We start from the raw sequence: 21,645 nt of genomic DNA on the forward strand, positions 1-21,645 counted from the left end.
TTAAAGAAAAAATGGGTCATTTAATTAGCACTAGAACTAAACATAAAATTAGCTAATTTTTTTTGGACAAAAAATTGTCTAATTATAAGCTACAAAATAGCAAAAATTGTTTCTTTTACATGTAAAGGCAGCAATTAAATGTTCCTTCGTAGTGGACGTTCAAACTCACAACATTTGGTCGAATTTTTTATAACAAACAGTCTAAGTAATTAGTTCAAATTACACATTTTTCACAAATATTTCTTCACTACAAAAACCCGACAAAGTAGAGACTGAGGGATTTGGTATATTACAAACTATGCAGTAGTAAATGCCCACCTTTATGTCTAAACGTCCAACTGTCATGTCAAACATCCTCCACTCTACGAAGGAGGTGTCGCTTAAATAAGCACAAATTTAGCAGATCTTGTAAATTCACTACTGATTTTTACTTGTCCATGGGAACGAAAGGTGATATCTATTATCCTTAGGTAGCAGGCAAGAGTAGTAGTGAAAGTCCTTTTATTTGGTAGATTGAATGAACGCCAAAAAGTGAGTCGTAGTTAATAGAGAGGCAAAATGATGTGTAAAAGTGATAGTATCACTTTCCCAGTCTCAACAAACGAATCGCGCGTTTTCGCGTGCCACTAAGCACTTTCTGGTCGGCGAAGTAGTCATCGAGGAAGTCTTTCACCTGGGAGAGTTTCTCGTCCACGGCCTGTTCTATTGTCATTGAGGGCATCTCCAAATCGGCGTCCATACGCTCCAAACCGCGCGGCCCCGGCGGCAGCGCTTCAATCACCGGATCTAGAGGGCAAAAATCCACCATGGTGAGGGTCACATAACGCTCAGCTTAGTTAGTAGAACAGTCTAAATTTTATCGTTGTGCGAGAAGAGGAGGAGGAGGAGATTTTTTGCCATTTCGAGAGGCAAAAAGGCAGCTGGTTGGGGATGTGTTAAGAATGCTTCCCTTACAACGAGGTTTTGTCACGCAAATTTGACGCCACCACACTATTCTACCCTGTTTGTATATAATAGGTGTAGTTGTTGGGATTTAATTTCATCTTTTTTGACAGTTTCAGTACCAATGGCAATCGAAGTCATGAAGTAGCATAAATTTTAGGAAATTATAATTCTTTACCATGGGTAGCTCAACACCAAAAAGTGCCTTTTTAAAAATATTTAGGAACGGAACCTAAAATATTAAAATCTTTATTAGATGACGTATCTACGTAGGTAGTTAGCGTTAAAAAAAATTGGAAAATACACAAGCAATCTGCCATTAAGAAAAGAAAGACAGCAGCACATTAGGAAATATACCTATGACAAATTATCATGCAAAAGGGCGGGAAAAGGCATTTAAAATTCATTGATATCAAATGAATGTACTCTGAGTGTTGCAGATTCAATTGTCCATTTAAAGCAAAAGTTTTTAAATAATCTGAGTCTTGAAGATGAAATAAAAAGTGAAATGCTGTAAATCCCGTCTTAAAAATGATGACTTTTCGCCTTTTTGTAGCCGAATAATTTTTATGCACCTAAATGCTAGTTTTTTGGAGCATTAAATTACAGCATCATTACCTGTGAGGAGGAACATCAGTGTGATTGCAACAAAAGTAGTCTTCATATCGAGATATCGAGAAAACATTTGGAGAAGTGATTTTGGAATCTAGGAAACCGGGAAAAAATGAAAAATTCAGTCGGTTGCTTTTATTGAGTCTGTGTGCAAGTAGGTAAGTCACAGAAGTTCTGCATACAGATGGAGATCCCCCTTGGAACGTACCGGCCAACATGCATTTCTACACTTTTATCTGTATTTGCATCATCGAATCAGCCAATCGCCGATAGCTCAAATGGCTCAATTTGATTGGCCCAAAAGATAATCATATGTATAAAACCCCGCTTTAAACTTAAAAATAAAGTACACCAGAAAGGTTCACTGTCTCTACAAAGCGCCTTCTTCAGCACTGCCAGAAAGCATGGAGAGGCTGATGTTGGCTAGTTTATCTCCCACGCCCAAGTGACTTATCCTTGAACAGTTTTAGCAAGAAAATATTAAATTAAATCATAAAAGAGAGCTAGTTCTAATACCTTTGTCTCTTGTATTTTCTAGCAAAATACACTACGAGCCAAATGTCCAAGTAATTAAACCCATTTCCAAAATAAAATGAGGGTGTTAAGAGTTGCCGATTAATTTTACAATTATTCTCACAAAAAACCAAACCAGAAATTATGAAATTCGTATTACTACCGCAGACATTAACTCCAGACGTGCAAACTACTGATTCATAAATGCGGACTAGAAAACGTTTAGGTAAAGCTTTTTTGAAGTAATCATTTATGTGCACGTCTGCGATCAAATGTCAACTGATTGTTCACCAGAAAGCGGGACTTAGCTGATTTGCGTTTGACCCATGGCCTACCTCAAGGCTGTGAAAGTTGACCGATTTGACATTTCTTAGAGCCTGCGCCACTGCTGAGATTTAGAATTTTACTTTACACTTTCAAGTAACTAATTAATCGGGCTTAAAGCACTTTTATGCTCTGTCAAGAATATTTTGGGATTTTTTGCAAGCCCTTTGTCTTGTAGCCGCCTTGTTGGGAAATGTGTGGTATATTGTGTGATCCGAGAGAGTGCCTTTGTCACGAATTTAAATATCACCATCAACAGCCATAGGCGCCATGAAGTGCTGACAGGCGAATTCTCATGACAGTGAATTTTTAATCAGGAAATCTTACCATTTGTTTCTGTGGCAAAACAAAATTAGTTTTTGCTCCATTCCCCATGCAATAACGTTTTTAGTTGATTTATGTTGCAAAAATTTCTTATAAATTTTTGATATTCTGGGTGACTTTTAAGATAGAATCTCCTTAACTATCAATTCAACCTTTAGGATAATTGAAAAGAAAGCATATTTTTCATCTGTTTTTTAAATTTCTAAACGATAATATCTCTTGCTTAACTTAAAGAATGGGTTTCGGGTAAGTTGTGGCACTCGACTCCTCTTCCAGAAATTGTCAGAATAGAACACCATAACCTCACTAAGATGGCAACCAAAACCAGCAGTTGGTGAAGATGCAAAACAGCCGAACTAAACTTTGTCACATTCGAATTCGGCCGCCACAGCCCAGAGGTTCTATTGTTCTATCCTGTGACCATTTTTGTAGTTTTCTTAAAAACAGAAGGAATTGCAATTATCCTTACGTCAAGACCACTCTAAGACGTTTATTATCTACATTTTAACCAGTCCTTTTTGTAACAGCTAAGGAAGTCAGTGAGTCGCATATATGTGACGCCGGAGGCGATTGTGGTAGAAAATTTTCTTTCCTCTACAAAGTAATGCTGACACTTATAGCTTTGAAAAAAGACAAAAATATGGATGAAAGAAATAATTTTTCATTACTTTTACCTCCTGTCATAGTAGTACAAGTATCCTGGCTAAGAATTAAATGTGGGTAATATTTGCCGTCAATGGTAAAGCGTTCGGAGGCGGCTTTTGGTAGAATCATTTTATAGCAAAGTGGTCTCTTTTATCTTACGGCATAAAAAGAGCTTTCACAACTCTAACCATCAGATATTTAAAAGGCCTGATGGCGGGTAAATTTGCGGAACCGCTGAGACACACATACATGAGTGTGTCCAACTATGTTGGCAATCCTACCCGCCTCTTGTGTGGAACTGCCGCTTTTCAACCAAAATATGTTTAGTCTTCAGGTGTTAAATTACCAAAACAACTTTAGCATGTTAAAATGTTGCGATTCAGAATTAGTGTTGACTCAGCTTTTCGACGAGGCATTCGCCTACCCCCCAATGATAGGAATAAACCCCTCTCCCGAACACATTGGTGGGATCATGTTTTCAAAAACGAAGACATTTGTACCCGAAGGAAAGTTAGTTTATTGCAGAGGGATTTGCTGCTTTTTAATACTCTCCCTCACATCGGCTGAAAGAGGATACAACTCAAGGCAGAAGTGTACCTTTAAAGGAGATAAATGTGAGGATAAATGCCACTTTCTTGAACCAAGTGCTTTTTTAACGAGGCGATCAAAAATTGAAGTCTTCCTATCTCACAAGCCAAAAGAAATAAAAGCCTGATATTCGCAGCGGTGTGACATAAATTTTACTTCTTCTACACATTAAACTTTTGCTGGGACAACTGTAAGTATAAAAATTGCCCGTTTGCTTTGACAACTTCGGCAACTTTTAGCCGAGGTCTCACAACGTAACTCGCACTTTATCCAGGCAACGATTCCCTTGCACAACAAACTACTCGATGCTTGCCAACTTTATGCATTATACAGAACCCCACTACAACGGATTCAACCAGCTGAATTCTTGGCCCCACTATTCATCGATTCTACCATCCAATAGAGCGGTGACATCTTTGACAAGCGTAATGATACCCTTCCTCCATTGATATTTATGTGACCTGACTGCACCTTGAAAACGGAGGAAACACTCAAAGTATATGACCTGTAGTTCTAATAATTCATTTAACCGAAATTTATTGTCCGAAGGAGAACACGTTTCATATTTTCTCTAAACGCGTTTGTACAAACCCAAGCCCTATCGTACAGAGATCACTTGTCGAGTTCTCTACGCATGTGCCAACCATGAACGTTAAACGCCAAAAAAATATTTATTAACGGTTTTTCAAAGTGTTATTTTAAAAAGTATTTAGAATTGAACGATTTCCATCCGAAAATGAAATTAGTATACTCTAGGACTTGAGGATTTTATCTTCTTCCTGGGAGACTGAGACCCTCATTCATCATAAAATTGACGAAGAATGGAGTGAGAATTCATAATATTTACAGGAAAGTTCACATTTCACTCATTAGTAGCAATGCAAGCCTATGACTTCCTTAATTTTCCGCAGATTTTGTGAAGCCACAAGGTTCGCTATTCGAGCTCCAGCCGAAAGAGCGTTCTGAACAAGCCCAGAGCTCTCCAATTCCGCCAAGCGTGTTCGAATAGGCGTAAGTTCCTCCACGATGACGTCAGTAACGACATTTTTGAGCTCTACTTTCGACAATTTCACCAACTGTTCCACGGCCTCTTGGATTGGGACATCCTTGAAAATCGAGGTCAAATAATAAGTACTACTGAAAAAGAACGAGGCTAAATTTCTATAAGCCCTAAAATGTGGCTGACCTTTGCTGCGGCGAATATTTGCATGAGGTTAGCCACGCCAGGCCGAGTCACGGGGTCATAGGTCAACTGACGGATGGAATCGGTTTGTGCACGCGTCACCTTCGATTGAACTGTGTCCGGAGGGTCGGTTAACCAAATGACACCGGAGTCAGGGCCCATAGACTTGCTCATTTTCTTCGTTGGCTCTCGAAGATTGTAGACCTAGATGTAGTGATATCGGTTATTTTATAATAATAAATTGAAAAGAAAATGATTGCATGGCAAGAATTAAGGCTAATTGGCAAAACAACATCAATTTCGACGACAGGTTTTCGAGAATATTTTTATAAAATGCCCTATTGTGATCTCACAGCACTAGAAGGTTAGCGTAGTGGAAACGCAACATTCGGTGGGATTTTTAGTTCCAATGTGCGATCCAAAGCTACATAATGGGACAAATTGACACCTGCTTAGTCTCCCATAGTCCTCTCCGTGTTTTATCACTGCACTTTCGATTTAATAACTCGAATGACAATAACTCCATTTCGAATACATCAAATTCGCCGCCAATGCTTCGCCGACTGCATATGCAAAAGGATTTCGACCTTCAGGGAGTAAATGCATTAAGCTTACAGGGAGAAGTTAAGCGAGAATTCTGATTCATAACTAAAAAGTCCCCACCTTTGTAAACCTTTTAAATCACGATCCAAAGTCGTTTTCAAGTAAACGTGTCAAATATGTGACTTCGACCTGTAAATAAAATTTCAAAATCGAGCCCAAAAACCCCAAATGCTTTCGGAGCTAGCCACACCACAAAATGCAGGAGTTAGGACTGGGAAGTCGTATCGCCAAATTTTGCATTTCCGCAATTCATTTGTCATATCATCAAAAACTTCAAAAAGGGAAAAGCTCCTCGATACATGGAAACCACACTCCAAACCTTCACAAATAAGAATGCAACAATCAGGTTCAAAACACTGCATTCCGCGTTTCCCTCAACATTTAGCAAAGAGTAGTGATTTACTTAATCAAAGCACTCAAAAAATACAGAACTTATTCTATTCGTGAAGAAACTTCGATGGCTGCTTGGAGCGGACATGCTTTGGCTAAACCTCAATGACGTACGAGCTTCAGATATTACAAAAGAAAAGTTGAATGGAGGAATCAAGGCAACCACACACACAGCAACATGTTACATTACTCCGCAGATCGTGTTTTCTGTCACTTTCATGATTATATACGTCTCAGCGGCAGCAACTTAGTCCCACTGGCACAATTGCATGATCAGAGCAGAAGATGAATTAGGTCAGCAAACAATTTAAGCAGAGAGCCGCGGTTATTCAATTTGTTTTGCTGATCGTGATTAGCTAGGCGAGCAATCAATCCCACATAGCATCAGTAGTATTAGCGATAGAACTAAACCAGAACAGAAACAGAAACGATGACCTCTGATGAGACAGCGATAGCAAAAGCTTCAAAAAATGAAAAGTGGAACAAAATACCACAAAAAATAGGCCCCAATTACTATCAATAATTTGCAGATTGACTGAAAAAAAACTTCACCGCATCAAAAGAGAATTGTCACCAAATCTACATAAGTATACAGCGCTTATCACATACACCATCAGTGCCTCGGGTGAAAATTGACCACCACAGACCAAGGGTTTCATTGTTTTACCATAGTATCGTCACCTAGACCACCCAAAGTAAAGTGATCGTCGCTAGGTCGAGAGTATCTTATAGATATTTTATTGTCTTGGACTCAACAAGCCTGTTTGCGACATAACTTCGTGAAACTTGTTATCACAGATTGGTGGACAACAAGTAACACATTTGTGGTGCCAGGCTCAATAAGGAAAGTCAGAACGTCACACATATGTGAAGCTGGTGGTGAACATATTAAACATAAACCGTGTCATATCTACCTTTATTAGCTAAAAATCTAACACCCAATCTTTCATTTCTTTACCTTACATCTTTCGTTTCTTACTAAGCAGTTTCGTAACACCATCCAAAAACAATTATAAGGCCTACCCTAAACTCACCTTTGGCGTTTCGGTCAGCTTTAAGCAAGGAGACTTGAGAAGGCCCTGGAGCGCTGGCCAGTGGGTCAAAGTCACACGAGCGAGGTCACGGGTGAGTTCGAGATGAGTGATCTGATCAGCGCCAACAGGTACGAAGTCGGCGGCGTAGAGTAGCACGTCGGCCGCCATGAGGAGGGGGTACGTGAAGAGACCCACAGAGGCGCCGACCTCCCCTGAAGCCTCCGACTTCTCCCGCCACTGCGGCAGATGTGCCAGACGCTGTGGATGAAGAATGAGAGGGGACTGGGCCTTCTTAATTATGTGGATAACCACACAGACACTTTCGATACTCTGTAATTCAGTATTCTTACTAATGATATACTACTTTGATGATAACGATCCTTCTTCAAGACTTCTAATTCTTCCGTGTATTAATAATGATGATACACTGGTCTTTTCAGATTAACGTGACCCAATCTCCGCGCTGACAGTTTAAAGGTTTTTAGAAACTTCAAATTAGGGAGAGGAATGTATTGTTTCTTTGGCTTTAACTATGCTTGTCATCGTGGGAAAACTTTAAAATTGCATATATTTGTTTACAGAGTAGAGTGGATGGACAAATGGGTAGACACGGGAAAGATATTTTAGTTCTACACGTTGCTACACTGGCCTTTTTGGTTATGTGTTCCAACTTCCACACTAATGATAAGACTGTGTTAGTTTCAATCATACCTCTAACCTACACCTCTGCTCACGGACAGCAGAACTACTTATAGCCACAACAGAGGTAATACAATGTTCGCGATCAATAACAGTTTGCATTATAAAACCAACGAGCAAGGGACAAAGGGGTGGTGGACTTCAAGGACTCAATGATTATTAGGCACAACATGAAGGGATAGTATTTTTTGAATAGAAGCTTGTCGTTAGTTAATCCACATTTAATTCGATGAAAGCAAATTAGTCGGCAATTTATGTATTTCAAGTAGCACACATCATCCACGAATCCGACAAAGGTTAAAAATAGGCACATAGACCAAATAATAACGGTGAGCCAAGAAAAAAGAAAACTGATGAAAAGAACTTACATTAACAGTACATTGTGAAGCCAGAATCCAAGCTAGTTCACAGTGGCCAGTAACGCTTGACTGAGGAAAGAGAATTGTTTTCCTTTTGGCCGTTGAGTCTTCAGATCTTAAAGCTGGGTCGATACCACAGGCCAAAAGTGCGGATCCCAACTTAAGTGTCGACTGAGCCCGATCATTGTTAGGAGTATGTTTGGTCAAGGCATGTAAGTCGGCAATCAATAAAAAGAATTGGTCCACACTTCCCTCTGATTGTAGTCTGACGCAGGGCTTTATCATCCCGAAATAGTTACCTAGATGAGGATACCCTGTTGGTTGGATTCCAGTGACAACTATTTGCCTATGATGTCCTGTGACATAAAACGCCCTTATTTGAGTGGAACCAGATAAGAGCATTCGTCGAAGTGGGCGACATGATAGCTGAGGAAGAAACGGCAAGAGCTAAGAGGAAAATTTTAATGATGGGCACAAATGCACATCATGCTTCAGTAAAATCACATACATACTTAAGCATGCCCTACACGGATTGCAATTGGCTAAAGCAAATTTGCATCTTTTTTCTGTATAGATAAACATCCAACTAACTAAATTCCTATGTAAGTTTTTTAATCTGGCAAATATATGAAATGCATGCTTAAACTAATAATAATTGTAAAAAAACACATGTAAGGTCACTAGATAGCTTTTATAAACCCTTCTAACACTACCCTATTCGTCACAATCATTATTTTCGTCAGATTTACCTCTTCTGCAAGTCAAAAAGTTACCAGGACATGCCTTTTACCAAAAAAATATTATCACTGCATAATTTACATAGGGGCCACGGTCAACACACTTCTTTGCTTTACTTGCCTATTGTATCGCCCTTTATCTGCTCCGAAGTTATAGCAAGACAAAACACGTGTAATACTATCATGAAGAAGGACCGAGACGCTACTACCATGGTTTAATGGCCGTATTGCAGAGCTGATGCTTGATCTGCGTGGACTGATGGAACCGCATATCTAAAGTTAATGCCTATTCAATGCATTATTGTAGCGTCCTGAGACTTCCCTGAGGACGAAAAGACGCATTCCTCGGGCAGAACATACATATTCAGCACAGAAAAGGTGTTTGGGCTACTGACTTGGCTCGAAGACCAGCCCACCCATCCATTTCTATTTGAGAGTCGAAACACTAACGTCATAAGTAAAATTACACCCCTCCAGAACCTTTCCAAGGTAAGTGTGATATCAATCTTTTAATTAGTAAGAAAGAACCAATAAAGAAGCCTAAGAAATAATTCAAAAATACAATGGCGGCCGGTAATTCAACTGTACCAATCAAGAAAGTGCAAAGAAAAAGTGAGTGTGAGGAGGATAAAGATGATCCAAAACCGCACACTTCTCGTCTTGTCCATTGATTGTCGCAGGTGCTCATTTGCTTCCCTTACCAACTCCGTAGAACCCACAACCTGTTCACCAATATGCTGTACCATCTAAAAGCGTACGTACGTACACATGACGTTCAACCTGCTGCTAATGAAGCCAATTATGATTTAAAGCTAGGCCTAAATTCACCTCTGCTTGCTCCAACAGACTCTCCGTCACCACAGCCTGCAGGCGTCCAATCTCCGAGATCTGGCTGCCCAGACGTTGGATCTCATTGCGTTCAGAGAGGAAGTGTAAGTAAACCTCCGCGTTCTCCATCTCCAATTGTTTCAGCTCCGCTTCTGACAGAGAGTCCGGTGGCAGGGCTTCGGCATTTTGTGGTGGGGTGCTAAAGAGCCAACTGGTGTCGCCGCCACTACTGCTTCCAATACCACCACTACTACCACCACGTTTTCGAATGACACTACTAAAATACGACTCCTGATGGGAGGAAGGGGGAATTTCACCTAGGCGACAAGCTAACTCCACTCGACGGCAGTAGGTGGATACCTGTGAGAAAGATCCATCATTTACTAGTAAAAATATTACATGCCCAACGGTAACTAGAATTACGGTAAGATTACCCTAAATCCAACCAAATTAAGAGCTGTGAGGGTGATTAATCAACACCTAACATCTGAGTAAGCGACATTGCAATTATAATTTTCCTTACGATATTTTCGTGAGGCATTTGTTCTGGAAGTAAGTAGCTCAAGTAAAATCTCACCAACCTGGAAAAAAAGGGTACCCACGATCACTCAAATCATAACGGAAAGACAGAAATGAAGACCTACCTGTTCATCTCGTGCCTTCTGAAGTGACTTCAAAAATTCCTCCAACGACCGACACACCGCCTTACGGTGTTCACTCGCCTGCCCCTTGCCCGCCTCTCCTCCGCTGCGGCATCGCTGCAGCTGCTGCAACAGCTGTCCACACTGTTCCAGCGCACTGTTTATCACCTTCGCAACCTCGTGATACATCCGCTGGCGCGCAGAGTCGTTTGTGGCCAGTGCACGACTCAACTCACCAGCATGAGCAAGGTGCTGACGTACCGTCACCAACTCAGAGTGGAGACGATGGGCACGAGACGAGAAGGTATCGGTGGTCGGTGGCAAAGCGTGCCCCTCAATAGCAACGGAGGAAGCGGTGGAGGACTTTTGGGACATCGAGGAGGTGGAAAGAGCGCGAACAGTGCTAGTGAAGACTCGGGTGATATCGCAGGCCATTTCTAAAATCGCACACACACTGCGCGATATACCGTACAATATCGAGGTGAGGGTAAGGCACTGGACGTGAATTAGAAAAATAGGGATATTTATTATTTAAAAGCGGAGTGTACATGGGTGGTCTAGAGACTTTCATCCACATCTTCCCCTTCTTCCTCGCCGGTTGTGACGCGTTCCATAATATACACACGGCAAATGGAGTCAAACATCTGAAGGAAAGGGATGAAGAAATAATGAGAGAGCCTACCACAAAGATGGTTCGTCTTTCGTCATTGACAGCAAACCAAGAGGGCTTTCGGGGTAAGGAGTGAACTTGCAGTGGCTCCGTGACCAGTTTGGACATCGGCAGCGGATTTCTAGAATGAAAGCCAAGAGTGATAAATGCTCCTATCATTACTGCAATTAAAAAGAAGGAGAAATTTCGTCAGAACGGAGCTGTCTACGACTTTCTCGAACCGAAATAATTCGCCTCAAGAAAAATAATCACCCTCTTTTTCGAGTTTACTATCCTGAGTGGGTACAACTTAAATTATCTTAATGGTTTTTAATCAACTTTGTGGGATGTTTCGAAATGTGATACAATGGACTTCAATATCACCGGACATGGCATTGTCCCTGCTTATTCTTCGGTCATGTAACTTTTTGGGCCGTGCAGAGCAGTTGACCAAGTAATTCACAACCTTTTTTTCGAAGGTAGTAGCCAGGTATGCGCCAGAATTGCCGATAAAGTGTTTGAATAAAAAAGCATAATTCTGTTAAATATTACTCAACAGTTTCACTTCTTTTTACATCAAAAATGACAACCAGAATCCGTCATTTTATCTGCCAGCGTTATATTCTTCTGTTAGAATAATAGAGGTTTGTCTCATGAAAAAATGACTCTAAAGTAAGAAACTGACAGAAAGTTTGAGGACGAAACATCGTTGACAAAAGTGCACAAAAAGTTAATTTTACATGACAATAAAAAACAAAGTTTTGACTAAAAGAGAGAAGAAATAAATCACAAGGTAGGATAAAATCGAGGAGTTTCCGATAATCATTTACTGCATTCCCTGTAACTTCCGCGAAGGCAATCACTCTTCAAAATCAACTCAGTGGTACTGCTCACAGTCGAATTGTTTAAAACTCATTCGGTTGGAGTTATTTAACCTACCTGAGCAGCACATCGGTGAGATTAGAGGACGCCAGCAAAATGGATAATGTGGCCAGTTCAGGAGCACCGCTGAGCCCCTGTTCCAGGGGGATGAAGATGAACCACTGAAGGGTCTCTGTCGATGAGGCGTCCGCCTCACGGTAAATCAGGGCCACAAGAGTATTTATTTCAATGAATTTCAAATCCACAATTTGGTAGGGTCTAATAAGACAGGGAAAGGGAATCAACCGAACCGTTAGAAGGGAAGATTTTTGAGACCCAAGAGATTAATTTTTTGACAAAGACGGTATGAAAAAGCGTTGGGTCCATACAGTAAAAGGAATATGAAGAATGGTTATACTTTGAGGTATTATGAATAAGGTTTTAATAAGGTCGGCAAGAATTTAGGCAGTATATGATAAAGGTGGTAAAAAGAACAACATAAGCATACTTCTTTGACGGGTTTTCGTCACCGACAAATCCGTCCACGGTTATGCTGAAGCCACATTTACCGCTAAAACATGCAAAATCGCGGAGTATTGTATTTTATTGTGTACTTGCGGTTGTTCAAATTGTAAGTAGCATTTTAGCAGACCGGTATTTGCCAAAGACATGTACTTATCTATACAGGTTCCAGAGTGTGCACGATTCCGGTCATCATTTTGGAGCTCTCTTCGTGTCACCGCCATTAACTGCTTGTTGGTGCTTCTGTACGTGCCCAATGCAATTTACGTGGACCTGCAGAACCTGCATCTTCAGGTATGGCAAGTGACCTGATATTGTGCAGAACTTTCAAATGAGTCGTCGATACTCCTATATTGGTTGTAAGTGGCTCTGTTCGTTCTGCTTAGGCTTCTGAGCCATTGGCAATAAGGTTATTAACTATATCCTTTGAAAAAAAAAAGCACCACTATTTAAAAGCAACGGCAAACTAAAGACAACGACAACCTAAATTTCTATTGACGCTTTTAGCCAGCAATTGAATGCTCCTTAGTCCTTTCAAAAGCATCGACGGCATTTCGCTTTCGAATGCTGAAAAGAGGGCATGCCACACTTTCACAGGCTTTTGACATTCGCAGTGATTGAGAAGACTAAGTGAGCTTTGAAGAAAAAAATATTCTCTCAACGAATCTACCGTAACAAGACATTCCTTAACCAGGATTCGTAAAATAGCAGGGAAAATAGAGCGATGATGACGACAAAAAATAGTGTCCCTGGCTTGATTGTGTCGAAGCAGTGGTTTTGGCCGGACCGTAGTATTCAAAAGGCCATAGCTAAAGTCATTGCCATTCAATAGAAATTTACTTAGAAAGTTTATTTAAAAGAGAGAATACATCAGTTTCGAAGCTGATAAAACCTTTCTAAGGCTTCCTATGTAAAAAAGAGAATCGCGTTTTGCTAGTAATTTCAGCATTTAAGAATTAGTTGAAATCAAAGCCTACTTTACCACTTAAACAATGAACTCACTCGACAGGGTCAGAAGAGAAAACGAGAATAGCGTCGTAAACATCGACTGCGCCTTCGTCCCGTGGTTTCACATATGCGATTCGATCAACTGTTCCAGTGAGTGCCTGGAGGCCTAGCAAGGGGACGGTCGGAGCCTTTTGAGGAGACGTCATGAGACAGGAGAAGTGACAGATGTGAAGTCGAGAGATATCGTTGCTGCAAATAGATGGAAATAATTGCTACTTAACCCGCTCGTAAGGAGGCATCATGATGCCCAGGGAATTCAAAATGTGGCACTGAGCCTTGGTGAATTGGGTAATTCTTTACTATCCAACAAATACTGCTTTATGGTTTACGAGGATGAAGTGAAATACATGAACAAATTGCACAAAGATGATGACGAATTCCACAATTGAACAATGTCTGTGATCAAATAAGTAGGGTTCAGAATTCTTCACTTGTTCCTCAGTAAGTCGTCCAATAATGGAAATTAGAAATAATTTTAGGTAATGTAACACCTTGCTTAACAAAAAGGACTTAAAACCGATTGAAATTAGAATTATGAATGCCTCCTGGTATGCGCTATTTTCATCATCCTTGGAACCTACACATTCGCCATTAGGGGAACTGGTCTTTCCGGCTCACTGAACAATTCGCTGGGTGAGGATTGCTCCTGCAAACAAAAAGTCAAGGTCGTTACAGAGGTATCCACTTTAAATACTAGCCAAGTGAATGTAAAACTTCAAACTTTAAGAAGTACTAGGATGCATCATCATCAGACTAACACTTTGCAATGTCATGGATGAGTTGTATGTAAACGGTATTATATCTAAACCTAAGCTCGGTCATAGGACCTATAAAAGCAGCTGGAAACATCAGACGCTTGAAGATGGTTCAGTTAAGGAGCACAAGGTTTGCTGATGTCTTAAGGCACTTCACTTTTCTGACTTTATTGGTGAAAAGGAGGCATCCAGTAGCCGTTGCCGAAACGATGAAACTACTTTGGAAGAAGTTAAATCGCTGGAAAGATTTTACTAACAAGACGTCCAAAAAGCGCGTGCGGTTCCGGATAGGGATCCGCAATGTGTCTCCGGCTATACGTACGCACACAGTATGGGGCACAAATATGTACCAGTACATCAGTACAGTACTCTTTATTGTCCTCACAACTATTGGCCTCATATTTTGAGCTCTCATATCACACAATTCCGGTTGAACTTGCCTGCCTTAAAAATGAATTTGTGTCAGCTCTAAAGCTGCATGTGCTAGTTTAACACTTGTAGAATATTAGGAGGAAGTGTATTGTGCGGTAGTAGAACCTATAGTCAAGCAAAAAAGCGGCATAAAGCCATATGAGAGATTTAAACGATATATCAATAGATGATGCAGCACATTCAGGGGGCCCTTATATTCTTGATATTGGCGGGTTAAACCAAGAGTGACGTGTAGAGAGCAGCCCTTAGTTAAATAGGTGTAAATAAAACAGTTAGCTAACACCTACATCACCTGGAAATGCAGCAAGAACTGAGCGAATGTCACGCTTTGATAAGGATCAAAATGTATTTACTTGCTCTTCACTTCCTTGACGTTATAAAACGTATAACTGTTAGATAAACTGTTGAGCGGCTTGTGATGAGAAATGCCACCTAGCTCACACTTCCAAGACCAAAGCGATTCACCCCTAGAAGACGGCTATTGCTCTATGGATGTGGCGAATTGCAAAGGGAATTGTTCATTTGATGGAGGTCAGGTAATTAGGACTGAGATCTAACTACTCGATATGGCTCGCACAAGTGCAGGGAGAAACTCGTTTTCAGAAATAGCTAAGATAGCTAGGAATGGTCAAATAATCGGAAGCTAGTCTTTTTTCACTATAGGACAACGCAAGGACCTCTGCTTCTGTAAAACGAACCCATGAGAAAATCCCTACTTTGAAATGGGATTAGAAGGGAGCCACCGCATTACCTCATCGTCCGTATTTCTCCAATGACATTCCTCTAATTGTTATTTATCACTTCATCTTGGCATTTGGGGAATGCAAGATAGGAACTGTGGTGGCTGGAGCTTGACACTTTATGGAGGTGAGATATGCAACGAGTTTGTACTTAGATGAGAATGGGTTACAGATTGCAATTACAAGCATTCAAATGACGGGTATGTGTTAAGACGACTTTTTGTTGTTTGATAAAGAACCTCACTAAAAGATTCGGTCATCTTGTAAGTCGATGATGCAGACAAGCGGGTCAAATAGTCTACACGCATGTTTGACAAATTTGAGCAATCTTTTTTTCAAAAACCACAATGAATGAATGGATAAACCAGTTAAATTAGCGAAGCATAATAATAGCATGGTGATATGGTATTTAAAGTATTTGTATGCAAGACAAAGTAGACCATTTCACTTCCCCACGATCTGATCTCCACGTTGGCTGCATGAAGGCTACATTTCTAATAAGGCCACCTTAAGGCCCGCTTGCCTCCTTGCGATCTCAGAGGTAACTCGAGAATCACAAACCAAAATTAACCAATGCTATTAGTAGTGTGACCTTGGCATCGGTAGCATCTAATAAAGCTGCACAATCCAATGGTTCGTCAAGTGCCTAGTAAAGCTTCGCTATTTCAACGAGTAGATGTCAACTGCGACAACTTCGAGCAAAAAAGAATGAGAGAGAGAGAGCTTACGATAAAACAACTCCTACCGGGCGATGGAACCAGACAGGTCAAAACTACTTCTAGGGCCAACATTTTTCGTTTGCAGACAACGAGAATATGAAACGTCTACTACTAACACAACCACAACGTATTCAACAGATATTACAATTTAGCATCACGACCTCCAGCCGATAGACTATCTACTGTAAGATATTAAACGTTTCGAAACTTCAATGATAAACAATTCGCCACTCTTAGGGTAACAAAGTTAAACCGCCCACAATAATTAGTCTTCACAAATTGCTCAATTGCACTACTTCCTGTTTGAAAGCTAGTACAATAACCCCGTGGTTCGAAATGGGACATTCCTGGAAGGCGTTCAACAAAGTGGGGTTGCATAGACGCTTATTTCCACCTCAGAAACACAAAATCCGTCATCCAAATCGAGTAACTAATCCACATTACAAGGGTAAACCAATTTTATACGGTAAAATTTTGCGTAGTGATCATGTATTTAAAGGAAAGAGGATTCGTTTCATAATAAGCTACAAAAAATACCACCAGTAATTTGAACACTTTTGTGCGTTCCAGCCTACAAAAACCGCCATATATTAAGTCCTTCGCTGCTTGCTCAAAGTGAAATAATAAAACAAAATTCTTTGGTTTTTGAAATTCAGGCAGGTAACAATTAATACTGTGCTCAAAGGGAATATGAGAGAAAGCTACCCGGCCAGGATGCTTACCCCTCCGAAGGCGGCCAGTTTGTCGATGCGTCCTGCCAATTGTACTTCAATGAGGTCGGCTAAAGACGCGTTGGTCGTGACAAAAATGCCCTCTGAAGTAAAAAAAGTAGCCAAGTGGAGTAATACTAGTTTTAGAAGAGGTATGAGGGCACAATCGAAAAGCAGTTTCGAGAGGCGACGTTACTCTAACCCCGAAATGTGATATCGATTTACCCTAGACTTCAATAATAAATCTATTGACATCCCAAGGGTGATATTACTTGTTACCAGTTGTTTGGTACCATAAATTTAGTGTTGACCTTGACTACGAGTCTCCGTGCGAGGAACAGCGAATGATGAAATAGCTATTCCGGTAAAATAGCATCACCATTCACATCAGAAACAATTTCAATATAGATTAAATTTGTGCCAGAGCCAAGTCCATGGCTGTCAACTTGATTGTCAAAAAACAGGCTAATTAAATGTTGCTAGTCACAGTGGAACCATCGAAAAGACTTACCATGAAGACTAAATTAAAGGACACGGGAATAGCCACCTGAGCTTTTCGTTCAAGCTAACAAAATACTAGTTTTCGACAATGAAGTAAACATTTTTTTTCGACAAAATCTGAAGTACCTTGAAATACAGAGGTCATAAAGATCGATTTTGTAGTGTTATCCTCAAAGCGTCAGTTAGTAGGCTAATTTCCCATTTCCAGTTGACAATGAACTTATCAGTATTTTTTTCGTGCCAAACCTAAACTTCAAATTAGTTTACTTCTTTTGCAGCACAATTCAACCCAACGCAGAAATTAAGGGAAAGAATTTGGGGTGGAACGAAGAGAAGGGAGCCACAAGTTAATGCGACTAGTGGATACGTAACGCGCTCGACGGCCAAGGCACCATGAGGAAGATTGAAACAATATTTCACCCCTTTTAGATCATTTGCTCAAGCTCTCCTAACTTCATCTAGAAGTTGTCCAAAAAATTGCACTAAATGCAAACCGGCAGCTCAACAACAACAACCTCTCAAGGGCTGAGCTTTAGAACAAGGAGAACTGCCTGACCATTTGGTTTGGTTTCAAAGATAAAATGAAGGCTAGAGAACCTACCAGGAAAATATTTTGTTTCGAAATCCGTCGGAAGCGGGATGATATCCTTCAACTTCGCCCGTTTGTAATTTTCACTGGTGGTTTGAATGCCCAGCAGTTCATCGACAGGTTTTGTGGTGCCGCCCGTTCGAATGTACTGCAAGTTTGGTAAACCCGGCATTATTACCTACTATGGGCACAAGCGAAAAAAACTGCAAAATCTACCTGTTCAACGAGTTCGATTTGATAGCTCTTCAATTGACCGTCCACAAAGAAGGGTCTGAGGCGTTCTGAGACAAAAGTGATTATCAAATTGCGTTCTGTGGGTGACACCTTGGAAAAAAGACGTAGCAGCATTATGATGTCGTCGGCGATTTCAGATAAAAAATACTAGTTCAAGTTGACAATTTGATTGTAAAAAGGTTAGCCAATGAAGAAAGACGGTTGCTTATTTCAACACAAATTAAATGAGTATAGCTGTTGATTACTAACAGAAAACATACTTTGATGTCAGCTTTTTCTGATGTCTCTTTGGTACTTGACAGGGCGACTGAAGAAAACAATGTTAACGGTCGGTGAATGAATGTATTTAGTGCACATGATGCATAGAATATTCAACATACCTCCATAGAACCATTGGAAAAATGGACGCAGATATTGACTGCAGTGGTTGACGATTCTAAACTCAGCAAAGAGATACAGAGAGGTAAGGCACATTGGAGAAAAAGAATACGGACATTTACTGGGTAGAAATTTGCTAATACACCGGACATGTGGCTGCTTCATTACGATCGTTAGGTATGCCCTCATGCTAAAACGTAGTTTTATTCGTTTCCAAATGAGACTCGATCTTTTATCTCCAAACACTTTCGTCCATTTAGACGGAAACATGTTCTTCACAAAATAGGCATAGTTAACAGGACGGAACTTTACTACCTAAACAAACACTTGTACCACTTCCATGTTAAATGGTCGGGTCGTTTCTCCTCATTACCTCGCCTTCAAGATGACAGTTCAGACTAATAGCAGACATGTGTCTCGTCTATTTGAAAACAGGAGCACAAAAGTATTACCTTCTCCAGTGGATGCATTAATGGTTTTGATAAATCACTTGTGCAGCATTAAATGTTCCAAGCTGGTTATTTGTTATTAATTACTGTCCCATTAAATCATTGTATGCTTGTGCTCCTATTGGTGTTCCCTTCCTACTAAAGAATACACGCTACTGGAGTACTATAAGCAGGTGACCACTCCTGTATGAACTACTTCAATGTCAAGTCACTAGAAATTTATCTTGCGTTTATGTAGTCGTTTGGCTATCATATTTTCTCTATTGAGTTTAACAACAAAATCGGTTGTCAACAAAGCACAAAATAAAGAATTAAAGCGCCTTCCCATTGATTGGAAATATTAATCGCAGATGCACAATGACTTCGAAGCATTGTAAAACATAAATGAATATCCAAACTCACAGATGCAGATCCAGGGTTTTCTGAAGTGTGCTTCCGGCAGTTCGAATGAGGTCAACCACCACCTTCTCTGTAAGTCCAAAGCATTCACAAATCTGACGGTCGCGAACGCATCCCAACAATTCACTTGCCTCGCAAATTAGACGCATCAATCCACTAAAGTGGGTTAACGTACGTTGCGTTAAATCGTTTTCGTTATTTAGCACAGGATAACTTTAATATACTAAACGTATAAAAGTCATAAATTCATATGCGTTAAGGGTGGAAACAACCAATTTACTAAATTCCGGTTTAGTGGCTTTTGTTGCAATGTAATATGTAAATTTATGCATTTAAGAAAAACGTTTCGGTACACATTATTTCCGTAAAAGTGGAGAATCAAAATACCCCAAACACTTTTAAAAGTGGAGCTGATTCGTCACTAGCAGCAAGCCCTAAAGTAAATAAGCAATCAGAACAAGACACCCATTCTTTTCACGAAATTTAGGGCCCTGTGCACCATTCCTTCAGATGAAAATGAGCTTTTAATTTGCTATAACCCGAGACTACTGATACAGAGCAGAAGTAGCACTTTTTGGGACTAAATGACAGAACGCCACCCAGCCAGATGACAACAGCTTACGTACTATTGCAACTGTTGAAAAGTAATAGCCTTCATACTGCCATAGGCCTTAAACATGGCGATTCCAGCTCTTCGGATGGCCACTGGAGTCCAATCACGCTGGAAAAACTCCCGCAACTGGGGTCTACAGAAAGGAAAACGATTGGGTAACACGTCAGGTGAAAACTTTTCATGAGCTTACGACACATGACCGAAGAGAATGATTTCCAGCAGCTCGTTGCGAAGGGACCAGGTCTAGAGTTGAAGGGAGAAAGATATAGTGGAAGAATGTGAACAGGAGTTAAATTAGTGAAAGTAGCACAACTCACCGAAGAACTCCGAAGCCGCTCACGTGAATAAGATGTCAATTTTGTGTCCAATTCCAGGAGTGTATTCTCCCATGCGTTCCTGAGTTGTTTTAGGCTCCACTCCAACAGCTGGGGGTAAGGAAATAGTGGTAGGTGTAAAGTGATGTTACCTGCTTGCAATGAAGAAGAGCTGCTATGTGGAATGAAATATTTCGCATGGGTAGGCAGCGTTCGCCAAGAGCACGCGAGGGAATCTACAGACTTGGTGTAGAAAGTTGAGAAAATTTACCCCACCTTATTGAGAGTCAGGACACCTTGATGTGTGAGACTGAAGTAGCCGAAGGAAGCGAAATCTTGTGCCATAATGCATTCGTAAGACTAGAGAAAATGGGATGAGACTGGTATAATGGGTTACCCTGCAATCAACAGGTAATTTTAGCGAAGCTAGCTCATAGAACCCGCACCCATAGAATCGCACTGTATTGTCCGCAAAGTGGACAATTAGAACAGAGGGCCTGAAGATTCCAACACAGAAGAAATAACCTACTTTGAGTCAGGATCAAGCCACGGTTTAGACAGCTGCGACACTTCTTGACGGTTCGAAAAGAGATCACTAAGGTAGCAGATATAGAGAAGAGAGAAAGATCATTCGTTACTCTGTAAAGATGGAGAGTGACTCAAAAGGGGGAAAGATGGTTTGCTTTGTGGTGACATTGTGTTCACACGACACCCAGGTCAAGTGGCGAATCACGGCTGTGCCGAACTCCATAGAATGCAGAACGCTACCGTCGAGGAGATTCAAGAACTTTAGGCGTCCGCATTCATAGGCGACAGAGAGGACTTTCCCGTCGGGTCGCCAGGCTAAGTACGTCACGCCACCAGAATCAGAGGAGTGGACCTCCCAATTTATGCCCATCTTATACCTGTAATCAAGTGTTAAACGACCAAATACCACACCTTTTAGACAGATGTTGTTAGTTGCAAATTGAAAACCATTCATCAATTACTTATGGCAATTTCTAATACAAAATCACCGCTGTTATTTCACAAAACGGAGTTGGACTTTAATATCTAACCCAACAAAAAGAATAAGTCCTTCAACGGGCAAGATAAATCTTACCGGTGTAAAGAGACAATTCCACTGGGTGACCCGATAGCAATAATGTCCATTTTGGGTGACCACGATGCTATACTGACTTTGCCCTTTGCAATAGGTTTCTCTTCATAGACTGTTGTCGTGTACTCTGGCGGCATCGCTTACAAAATCGTCAAACAAACAGAACTAATAAAGCAAGACATTAAAAAACACCATTTTAAAAAGACCAACACCAATAAACGTGTATTTTCTTGATCAGTGTAAAGATCGTA

The 21,645-nt window shown here is 40.6% G+C and overlaps 3 protein-coding genes across 3 annotated transcripts; all 3 read right to left on the reverse strand. All coding sequences in view use genetic code 11, as the record gives it.

Moving 5' to 3' along the window:
- Positions 1-380: 380 nt before the first annotated feature.
- Positions 381-1,772, reverse strand: EGR_06019 (hypothetical protein; the record flags this gene model as incomplete). Its single annotated transcript, XM_024495268.1, has 3 exons — positions 381-498; positions 1,300-1,488; positions 1,561-1,772. The coding sequence occupies 3 exons, from the start codon at positions 1,770-1,772 to the stop codon at positions 381-383; spliced, it is 519 nt and encodes a 172-aa protein (XP_024350352.1).
- Positions 1,773-4,817: 3,045 nt separating this feature from the next.
- EGR_06020 (Tryptophanyl-tRNA synthetase) lies at positions 4,818-10,857 on the reverse strand (the record flags this gene model as incomplete). The annotated part of the gene is made up of 6 exons (XM_024495269.1): positions 4,818-5,054; positions 5,135-5,335; positions 7,159-7,488; positions 8,226-8,642; positions 9,782-10,141; positions 10,426-10,857. 6 exons carry the CDS (start codon positions 10,855-10,857, stop codon positions 4,818-4,820), a joined length of 1,977 nt encoding a protein of 658 aa, XP_024350353.1.
- Positions 10,858-10,979: 122 nt separating this feature from the next.
- EGR_06021 (Anaphase-promoting complex subunit 4) lies at positions 10,980-21,531 on the reverse strand (the record flags this gene model as incomplete). The annotated part of the gene is made up of 20 exons (XM_024495270.1): positions 10,980-11,066; positions 11,105-11,213; positions 12,011-12,211; positions 13,457-13,651; positions 14,044-14,108; positions 16,831-16,922; positions 17,921-18,056; positions 18,125-18,232; positions 18,403-18,449; positions 18,523-18,578; positions 19,372-19,524; positions 19,995-20,114; positions 20,172-20,224; positions 20,299-20,406; positions 20,448-20,531; positions 20,572-20,655; positions 20,693-20,792; positions 20,825-20,890; positions 20,934-21,200; positions 21,398-21,531. The coding sequence occupies 20 exons, from the start codon at positions 21,529-21,531 to the stop codon at positions 10,980-10,982; spliced, it is 2,265 nt and encodes a 754-aa protein (XP_024350354.1).
- Positions 21,532-21,645: the final 114 nt, after the last annotated feature.

This window comes from Echinococcus granulosus, assembly GCF_000524195.1.
Source record: "Echinococcus granulosus chromosome Unknown EG_S00049, whole genome shotgun sequence".
Taxonomy (NCBI): Eukaryota; Metazoa; Platyhelminthes; class Cestoda; order Cyclophyllidea; family Taeniidae; genus Echinococcus; species Echinococcus granulosus.